The sequence below is a fragment of the Protomyctophum bolini genome (genome assembly GCF_963924005.1).
Source record: "Protomyctophum bolini genome assembly, chromosome: 20".
In the NCBI taxonomy this organism is placed as follows: Eukaryota; Metazoa; Chordata; class Actinopteri; order Myctophiformes; family Myctophidae; genus Protomyctophum; species Protomyctophum bolini.
In genome coordinates, this window is record NC_137881.1 from 21701800 (window position 1) to 21711979 (window position 10180).

Sequence of the window (10180 nt, forward strand, 5' to 3'; positions counted from 1 at the left end):
TGTTGCTACTTTAAGATAAGATACTGTTATGGTACTTTTCTAATGTAGTCTCCAATAATTGCAGTTACAGATTCCATCACTATGATTAATTTGGCTAGATGTGGTGACCCGTCGGAACGGCTCCAAAATGTTATGGCCCATTGGGGCGACTGTGGCTCAAGAGGTAGAGCAGGTCGTCCAATGAACCATGGATCGGCGGTTCGAATCCCGGCTCCTCCTGTCTACATGTCAAAGTGTCCTTGGGCAAGACGCTGAACCCCAAATTGCTCCCGATGTGCTGGTTGGTACCTTGCATGGCTTCCGCCGCAATCGGTGTATGTGTGTGAATGGGTGAATGTAATAAAAGCACCTTGGAGAAAGGCGCTATATAAATGCACCATTTACCATGCGATACGCTTCAATCATGAAAATAAAATGGGTTTGGTATTTTGTGTAATCTTGCTTGTCGGGTAGGTGTGATGTGAAAGCATGAACTCTTCCTCAACTAAATGACTCCCTGTTCTCTCTGTAGTGACTGTCCTTAGTCTACAGACCAGAAATGGCCTCCCTGATGATGATGCTGCTGCATCTTCTTCCACCATCACCTTGGGGCCCGAAGTCTCCAAAGGTCAATCCCTGTGATGCAGAATGTCAGTCTTCAGGGATGTGATTTTCATTAATGTAAAAGTAATTCCTCCTCTTCTGAGAAATGCTGCTTTTCCTAGACCTTCACTGCTGTGTTTCATTCTTGTTTTATAACAGCCCTGTTACGCTCTATCATCAGTGTGTGAAGTTTGACCTGATGGTCAAGATTGAAATGATCCCCTGAGCAGGCAGGCTCTATTAGCTCAATGGTAAAAGAGGAGGCAAGAGGAAAGTTACATAGTGCAGCTTTAAATGCGTAGTTCACCCAAAAAAATACTTATTTTCTTTCAAATACACAGATGTTCACACCCCATGAAAACTTTGAATTAGTGGAGATTTAGTTTTGTTTTTGTCACATTGCTAAGCCCATCATTTGATGACCGGCGGAGTCTCCGGTAGGATACATTCCATTTTTAGGATGAACGATATGTAAGGGATAATGTATGGCTAGGTGGTCATTATTGATAGATAAAATCACAGAAGGGGTGATTTATCTAGAAACAATGACCACTTAGCCATACATTATCCCGCTTATTACATGGCTACTTAATGTGGAAAAGTGACTTGAGTCTTTAAGGTAATGATATTATGGAGATTTTCTCTTCTGAGAAATGCTGCTTTTCCTAGACTTCACTGCTGTTTCATTCTTGTTTTATAACAGCCCTGTTACGCTCTATCATCAGTGTGTCTACTGTCTAGCATATTGGTAGTATGTCAACTTGCAGAGTGCGATGTAGCCTACTATAGAGAGAGTGGCAAGATCTTCACAGCTGCACGTTATTCTTGTCTAATGTTTCCTTATCTCAACCCTAGTTATGCTGCAGTTTGGAAGAGCATCTACGCAACCAGGAGAATCCACAGCAGTAGGCTACCTCCTTGCTGTTGGGTGTCAGAGCAAGATCGACAACGTCTACATCGTCATGGATCAGCACCTCATCCCATGCCAGGCAAACCGTTCACTCGGGACATTTGAACTTTCAAAGCACATTTTGTGTTTAATGTGTCTTCAGTGATTTAAATAGGTTCTCAATGTAATGGGTGCCAGGGCCCGGGGTGGTCTTTTTCCCAGGGACATGTCATGTGTCTGACTTCAATGACGACAGAGTACAGTATTGCATCCCAGGACCCCTGGAGGGTCACATGATTGCATTCTCTCAATTTAGTGAGTCTAGGATGCAGGATACAGGCTATTTATAATGTTGGAATGAACGACAATACATGTTTTAAACTGATTTAAAGTGTTATTTGTCCAATTACTTCAACTCTGGTAAAGAGTAAAACATTTAACTCTGGTAAGGAGTAAAACATTAATTAATTTAACTCTGGTAAGGAGTAAAACATTAATTTATTTACCTCTGTACCAGAGTAAACCTTTAACTCAGAGCAGTGTTATCTAACTCTGATATAGAGAACTCAGCACAGTGTTATTTGTCAAAACACTTTAACTCTGATAAAGAGTTAAAGAAGGAACTCTTTAACTAGTGTTAAATGTTGAACTATTTCCAAGTGTTAATTTAACTCTAGACAGTGTGGACCTATAGAGTCTGAAAAAGAGTTGAAATTGACTGTGAGAGTCAATTCAACACCAGACTTTTTGCTGTGGCCTAAAAGCATTGTTTCCACCAATTACAATCTGCTAGTTTTATCACTTCCTATGTGTTCTCTCTTTGGATTGGATAAACCTGCTATCCCGACCTAAAAACGTGTTTTCTGTTTACAAATGTGCACATGACTCACTGCACCTTGAGTGTGTGTGTGAGTGGTGTGCGTGTCCCACTCCATTGTTTGCTAACAGTTTTGCTAATGACTAGCTGCAGGTTGAACCAGTTTCTCTCTCTCACACACACACACACACACACACATAATAGAATCTTGTGTTTTTATTGGTCAGGTGATAAGCTACAACACATTTTTACAGTCATTTATTTTAACTGTCTAATTGTATCATACAGTATGTAAAGCCTCACTCCTGTCATTCATTCATGAAGACTTATTTAAAACATGGCAGTACCGTTATCACTATATGTATAATTATATTCATATAATTATGACTAATACAATATTTATCCTTAAAGAGCAGGACATCACCTCTAGAGTCCATTACATCATTAGTTATTTTTTTTATCTATCGACAACTACTCACTCCATGGAGATTATAGTTTTGTTTTGGTCACATTACTGAGACAATTAAACAATATTTAACTAATGCTAACTTAATAAAAGACCAAATGTTAACATTCCTGCGGCAAATAATCCAATATTTAACTAATGTTAACTTAATAAAAGACCAAATGTTGTAACAAGATTATGTCAACAAGACAATGTATTTGTACCGTAAAAACAAAATCTGTCTGTCTGTCTGTAATGGAGTCCAGAGGTGATAGCATGCGAGCGAGTCGGGGGCATCCATCCATATTTGGACGTCGGAGAGGTGTGTGTGTGTTTGGGGGGGGGGGGGGGGGGGGGTGTGGGGTCATGTGGTCAGGTTTAGTAGCCAGCGGTGTCCAGGTATGTGCCGACCTCTAGAGCGCGAAGGTTCAGCTTCGATCCGTGAACCCCTGACACGCCTTTTACTATCACTAGAGCTGGAGACAGACAGAGAGACACAGGTTAGACAATTTACTATCACTAGAGCTGGAGACAGACGGAGAGACACACAGGTAGACACTTTTATTATCACTTCTGGAGAGAGACAGACTATTTACAATTTAGGCATTTAGCAGACGCTCTTAATCCAGAGAGATTTACAAGAGTAAATCGAGAGTCTGGGACGTGTGGAGCGCTGTCCCGGCGTTTTTAGTGAATGTTCATCCAGCTTCCCTGTGTTGGCTGATCTCAGCACACGGTGGGGTTTGTAGGGTCAGATCAGACTTTGAATATATGGGGGTGCCATAACTTTGGTTGCTTTAAAGGCCAGCATCAGAGTTTCGTACTCTGTGCGCGCAGCAACCAAAAGCCAATGGAGGGAGCGTAGAAGGGGGGAGACATGTGAGAAATTTGGCTGGTTGAAGACCAAGCGAGCTGCGGCATTCTGGATAGAGAGGCTTAAGTGCGAAAGCCGGTAGGCCAGTAAGAGAGTTACAAAAGTTTGATGTCTGGATAAGGAGCTGGGCTGACTCCTGGGTGAGGAAGGGTCTCTAATCCTTATATGTTATAAATACTGCTAACAATACTAACTAGTCCTAGTAATAATAATAATAGATATGACTGATGTCTGGATAAGGATCTGGGCTGACTCCTGGGTGAGGAAGCTGGTCTAATCCTTCAAATGTTAGAGTGACCGCTGTAATGTGTGCTTTGAAGGGCAGACAGACAGGCAGACAGACGATCAGCTACATGTCTCACCCTGTCCCGTCCTGTACACTCCGATGTTGTAGGTCTCTGTCTCGGGGGGCGTGGCCTTCGTCCTGATGTCCATGCTCTTTGCTGATTCGTCCCTGAGGAGGTTCCTCAGCATGGTGCACCTGATCCCGCCAACCGTGAAGCCGGTCGTGGTCAGAGCGCTCTCGTCCCCGATGAGCTTCTTTATCTCCTCCGGCTGTACGAGAGAGAGAGACATCAGTTAAAACCAGAGGTAAACAGAGCATCACCTATACTAGCTCAGGGGTAATGGCAGTTTTATGGTGTTCAGCACAAACGGCAAAATCTGGTAAACCACTGTTGTAACGAGATGTAGAGCAGTGGTTCCCAAACATTTTCATGTCAAGGACCCCCAAATTGACAGTAATGAGCCTGCAGACCCCCATTTGAAAAAGATATGCCAGGGACCCCCATAAGAGAAGATTTTTACAGATCTAGTAGTGATTCTCAACCCGTTTAATTTCAAGGACCCCCAGTTTGACATGCATTAGTCTACGGACCTCCATTTAAGCAGCTGCGGGAGTATAACAGCTGTATTTCTCTCAGTGCAGAGACATTCTGTGATCACACCTGTGTGAAGTGAGGGGCGCTCTTATCATCGTACTTCATCACATTCTGGCCAAACACTTTTGGTGGTCTTAATCCAGAGTGATTTACAGTAAACAAGAACATCAAATACATTGAATTAGTCATCAAGGATCATAAGAAGCTAAGAACCTAACATCTGTCTAACAGTAGAATATGTGTAACTACACACTACACGAGTGGATGGTAATCTACATCATGTTGTAACTTCACTGATTTGTAGTCATCAGGCAGGAAACCACAAGCCGCAATCGGAAAGTAGGCCTACCCACAATAATTCCTGTGATCACATAGAATCCTTGATGCAGCGTAGTTTTCCGTTTCTTAAAATATAAATCTGAGTGTACTTTCCAGAGACTATTAAGCGTCTGTATACCTTTGTTATCCAACGGGGAAATTATATTTTATTGGGTGCCCTAAAATTATGATCGTGGGGAATTATTTTGTGTACTTTTGACAACATGACGTAGGTTACCATCTGCTCCCGACCGGATCACACAGCGATTTAGCAACACAGACCAAGCTTTACTCCGTTTTGGAAAGCCTGGTGACGCGAGGTTATGTCGACCCTATTCTGATGTCACTGTGGATCCAACATGGAGGATGTAGTTCTATAGTGATGTCACTGTGAATCCAACATGGAGGATGTAGTTCTAGTGATGTCACTGTGGATCCAACATGGAGGATGTAATGGGTCTAGTTTCCTATGTAAGTACCAAAAAGAGTGCCTGGTCTAATGGAACCAAATAGACCTGTAGTCCATTTGGTTCCATTAGACCCTTAGTGTCCATTTGGTTTTAATGCAACCAAATGGACTTGTAAGTGTCCATTTGGTTGTAAGGGAAGAGAGGAGAGTTGAGAGAGCAGAGGAGAGGAGAAACAAGTTGAGACACAGAATGTGTCAACCTTCACATACCACAGACCTGAAACTACAAGTTACACAACCGTGTGTGTGTGTGTGTGTGTGTGTGTGTGTGTGTGTGCATAGCTCATATGACAGGCAGTAACCACACACACACACAGACAGAGAGAGAATTGCTGACACAACTGCATATAATCTCATATCATAGATGCTATATTCCTCTTTCCAGTGTGTGTGTGTGTGTGTGTGTGTGTGTGTGTGCCTGCCTGACTAACAGGAAGTGCAATGTGGGCAGAACGTGTTCTTGTGTCTACTTCCTGTAAAGGCCTGAGCTCATGACCATATTAGGAGACAGAGTGTGTGTGTGTGTGTGTGCGCAAGAGGAAGTGTGTCGCTCGCACGCACGTACACACACACACACACACACACACACACACTCCTGTAAAAAGGCTGTCGTCTAAAATTAGCCTAGCTACTTTAAACATTTTACTACAATAGTGAAACACTGGTGAAAATATAGATATAGAAGCTCACTGTGTGAAGGAATTAATTGTGAGCTTGTAGATCTGCCATTTTCAAAAGACATGTAGGCCTAAATAGAGCTGAAGTGGTTAATGTTTTGTAACAATAATCCAAATCCACAAAGTAACTAACTAGTAACTAAAGTTTTCAAATAAATGTAATGGAGTAAAAGTACAATATTGGATATATATAGTGGAGTAGAAGTAAAAGTATTGGAAATACTACAGTAAAGTAGGCTTACAAATACCTCTCAACATTGTACTTAAGTGCAGTACTTACATGTTAAGTAAATGTAATTAGTTACTTCCCACCACTGTTTTTAGCTACAGCAAGTCAATTTCACTAGTAGTGTAGCACTATTTGACATCATCAATAATGTGGGAGTTGTAGTCCATTTGAGACTTGACTTGTAGTCCATTTGTGACTTGTAGTCAATGTGGGACTTGTAGTCCATGTGCATGACTTCCCCCATGTTGCCTTGTTAAAGAAATAATCTACAGCCAATGAGAGGGGAGAGCGGTCCAATGCAAACAAGAGGCTCTGCTATTGGCCGACACCCGGTCAAAGTACACACACACACACACACACACACACGTTAACTTTTCACTCCATTTTATGAATGGAAATGTTTTCTCTTTTTTTTTTTTTGCCATCGTTTTTCAACCCGAACCCCGAAGCCAAAAACAGAAGATCTACAAGCTCACAATGTCCAGCAATATGTGACGCGTTGTGAGCTTGTAGACAGAGGAAATCAGCGACAACCTGCTCAGTTGGGGGTTCAGTGTCTTGCTCAAGGACACTTTGGCACACTAGACCCCCCCCCCCATACACACAACTAATATGAATTTCTACATACTATGAAATACAATGTTCGATCAATCGAGTCTGTCTGTCTTGCTTCCTGGCTGCATTACTGTGAAGTCCTTAAAGGATCCATTAGTTATAGTTTGTACATGTTGCTACTAACCAATCTGATCCCATTCACTTTATTTATAACAATCGTGTTGAAATTGTTCCACAGTGTGGGTGCTACATTGATTGATTACTTTATCAACAGTTTGCATACAAAGCAAAGTACATTACAGGGTCTGCTAAAGAGGATTTATAACCAAAGAAAGCACTATGGCTTGTTTCCATTGGTGTCCTTCATATCCCAGTTTGACATCCATGATTAGTCTATACGGACCCCCATTTAATGGAATTCATATCTCTGGCACCCCCAATTTATTTGTAAAATCAATGTTAATTTAACTCAGAGTGTACAAATTGAAGCAAATGCACCCGTCAGGGTCCATTTGTCCACTCTCAGAGTTACAGACCCATAAGGGTCCATTTAGTTACAAACTATCATTTAGCTGGGGACCCCCTGGAACTCCCTCAAGGACCCCTGGGACTTTTGGAACCACTGTCTTATAGAGTATAACATGTTGTAATGTGTATTCTCTTACCGTGATGTTCTTTAAGGAGCCGTTACCCGTCCAGAGGCCTTCAGATCCAGGCTGCTTCCCCACGATGGCTGCTTCCTGGGCGATGCTGTTCCCTTCTCTGTCTGGGGCCATGAGGTTAGGCAGGTACGCATCCCACGAAGACATTCTGCATGGTGGAGGGCGAGAGGCATAGAGAATACATGAGGCACTGAGAGAGAGTGTGTGTGTGTGTGTGTGAGTGTGAGAGAGAGGGAGAGATATTTTGAATGGTAGAGAGACATAGAGAACACATTTTGAATGAGAGAGAGAGGGGGGGGGGGGGGGGGGGGAGAGACAGGCAAAACAAAGTAATTGATTGCCTGAGTCCTGTGGTGGGAGTTCTGGTCTGGTTTTGGTGAACGTTAAGTAGTTTCCCTGATGAAGGCTTAACCGCCGAAACGTTGGATTCATTTTTGTCTTACCTGCTGTCCTAATACAATATTGGCACTCTGGCTATTGGCGTGTGCGGCCACCTTCTTGTTAATTAATCCACAAACTATAGCGTCATTTGTATTGTTGACATGTTCTACCATATAGCATACGCAGCTTTGGTTCAACTTTGACCCCTCTGTCCCATGTGGAACTATGGTTTAGTGCTGCTGGCATAGTGAGTGATATGGACACAACACTATATAGTTGCATGTGTCAGAGGAGTCAAAGTTGAACCAAAGTTGCTATGGTAGACGATGTCAATTTACATTGTAAACTATACAATTGCTGTTAGTTTTGTGGATTCTTTTTTTTGTATGCGTGCAGAGGCACTACAGGGTCCCCTGGGGGCCCTCAGAGGTACTACAGGGACACTGGGGGTCCTCAGAGGTACTACAGGGACCCCTGGGGCACCAAATATCTGTGTGATAGGAACCTTTTGGGGGGGAACGTTGGCCCAAAAGAGCAGATCTACAAGCTGTACAAGTTGTGAGCTTGTAGATCTGCTATCTTTCTGCTAGAGAGAGAGAGAGAGAGAGAGAGAAAAAGAAGAGATAGCAATGAGGAAGACAACAGATGAGGAACTGCTTAGGCAAGACAGACAGACAGACAGACAGACAGAAGCTATATAACTTGAAGCTAACAACAGGCAGTTGAAACATTACAAATATATAAAGTCCTACACAATATGTCTTCAAAGATGAAGAAAATATAAAGAATTATAGTTATATAATGTTAGAGATATATAGATATATAGCATCATTGTTGCCAGGCAGGCAGAAAAATAGCAGACCTACAAGCTCACCACACCTCACCATGCAAGGCGCGGTGAGCTTGTAGATCTGCTGTCAATGTCTTGCTCAACGGCACTTCGACACTAACCCGGAGTTAGGGGGGAGTTGAACCAGGAACCCCCCCTCCCCCTCTCCCAACGGTAAAGAAGTACTTCAGTATACAAGTAGGCCTACTTTTAAAACATTTAACTGCAAGAAATGGCAGATCTACAAGCTCACAACTTGATCATGATCACAATCACTTTTAACATACTCTCAAAGTAATTTCAAATGCATTTCAACATGATTTAATCATCTTAAACATACTTCAAAGTAATTCAAAGTGCATTTCAACATGATTTCACCACAAAACAGCAGATTCTACATGCAAGATCACAACCCAACAGTCTCACAACACTACATTATATACTTAAAAGTAATATTTCCAAACAAAATACATTAAAGAATGTAAAAGTGTTGCCTTTACTATACATCATCCTGCAGCCTCTATACTTACCAGACCAATCTACAATCTCAGAGCTATGTGAGCTTGTAGACCGCTCGGTCGCACTCTGGGTTATAGTGCCGCTTATAGGGCCCATACGTGTACTTAAAAGTACTTTATAAAGTACTTTTTAAAGTACTTTCTAAAACAGATTTTAAAGTCGTATTCAGAGCAGTTCTTAAAGCAGTTTTTTAAAGTACTGTTGAGGTATTTCAAGTAGGGTACAAACTCACCTGGTTTTTAGGAGTGTGTTCGGCAGAGAGGAGAGAAGACAGGAGTGGAGAGGTCTGACATAAACCAGGAAGCAGAGCAGTTTGTTATATAGTGCAGGCCACACCCAGCCTACAGGCACACACACACACACACACACACACACACACACACACGCGCACACACACACACACACACACACACACACACACACACACACACACACACACACACACACACACACACACACACACACACACAGAGGAGTGGGAGGCGACGAAGAGAGAGCTAGGGCGGGGGTTAAAGAGAGATAGAGAGAGTCTGACTGGGTCACATTGAGAGAGGGAGAGAGAGATAGAGAGATAGAGATAGATAGAAAGAGAGAGAGAGAGAGAGAGAGAGAGACCTTTATTTTATTCCTGTTTATATTCAATATTTGTACATTGTTTTATCTTGATTGTTTTGTTCCACTTTTGTTTTGGCAATGTAAACATATGTTTTCTCATGCCAATAAAGTTCCTTTGAATTAAAATTGAACAGACAGACAGGGGTTAATGATTGACAGGTCCAGATAGCCAATAATAAGCTGATTCATAGAGACATTTGCACGATCAATAACAATCTGACCTCAGTCAGTATGTTGCAATATGATTGGCTCACGTCTGGCTTTGAGTGGGCCAATTGTGGATAAGCCTTGAAGGTGGGGAAATTACCTGCCAATGCTGCAATGGCTACCAGCTCCCGCCCTCTCTTCCTGTGTGTGTGTGTGTGTGTGTGTGTGTGTGTGTGTGTGTGTGTGTGTGTGTGTGTGTGTGTGTGTGCACAAGCGCGCGAGTTGCTCTCT

The 10180-nt window shown here is 42.4% G+C and overlaps 1 protein-coding gene across 1 annotated transcript; it reads right to left on the bottom strand.

The window, feature by feature from the left end:
• Positions 1 to 2489: 2489 nt before the first annotated feature.
• pfn1 (profilin 1) lies at positions 2490 to 9483 on the bottom strand. Its single transcript, XM_080793030.1, has 4 exons — positions 9360 to 9483; positions 7402 to 7546; positions 3970 to 4162; positions 2490 to 3209 (listed from the first exon to the last, which is right to left on the bottom strand). The coding sequence occupies exons 2-4, from the start codon at positions 7543 to 7545 to the stop codon at positions 3112 to 3114; spliced, it is 435 nt and encodes a 144-aa protein (XP_080649156.1). The 5' UTR covers position 7546; positions 9360 to 9483; the 3' UTR covers positions 2490 to 3111.
• Between the last annotated feature and the right edge of the window lie 697 nt (positions 9484 to 10180).

Coding starts and splice junctions, on each gene's coding strand:
- pfn1 (XM_080793030.1), bottom strand. CDS start 7,545: ATGTCTTCGTGGGATGCGTACCTGCCTAACCTCATGGCCCCAGACAGA. Junction 4,163..7,401: donor GCTCCTTAAAGAACATCACG/GTAAGAGAATAC, acceptor TCTCTCGTACAG/CCGGAGGAGATAAAGAAGCT. Junction 3,210..3,969: donor AGTGTACAGGACGGGACAGG/GTGAGACATGTA, acceptor GTCTGTCTCCAG/CTCTAGTGATAGTAAAAGGC.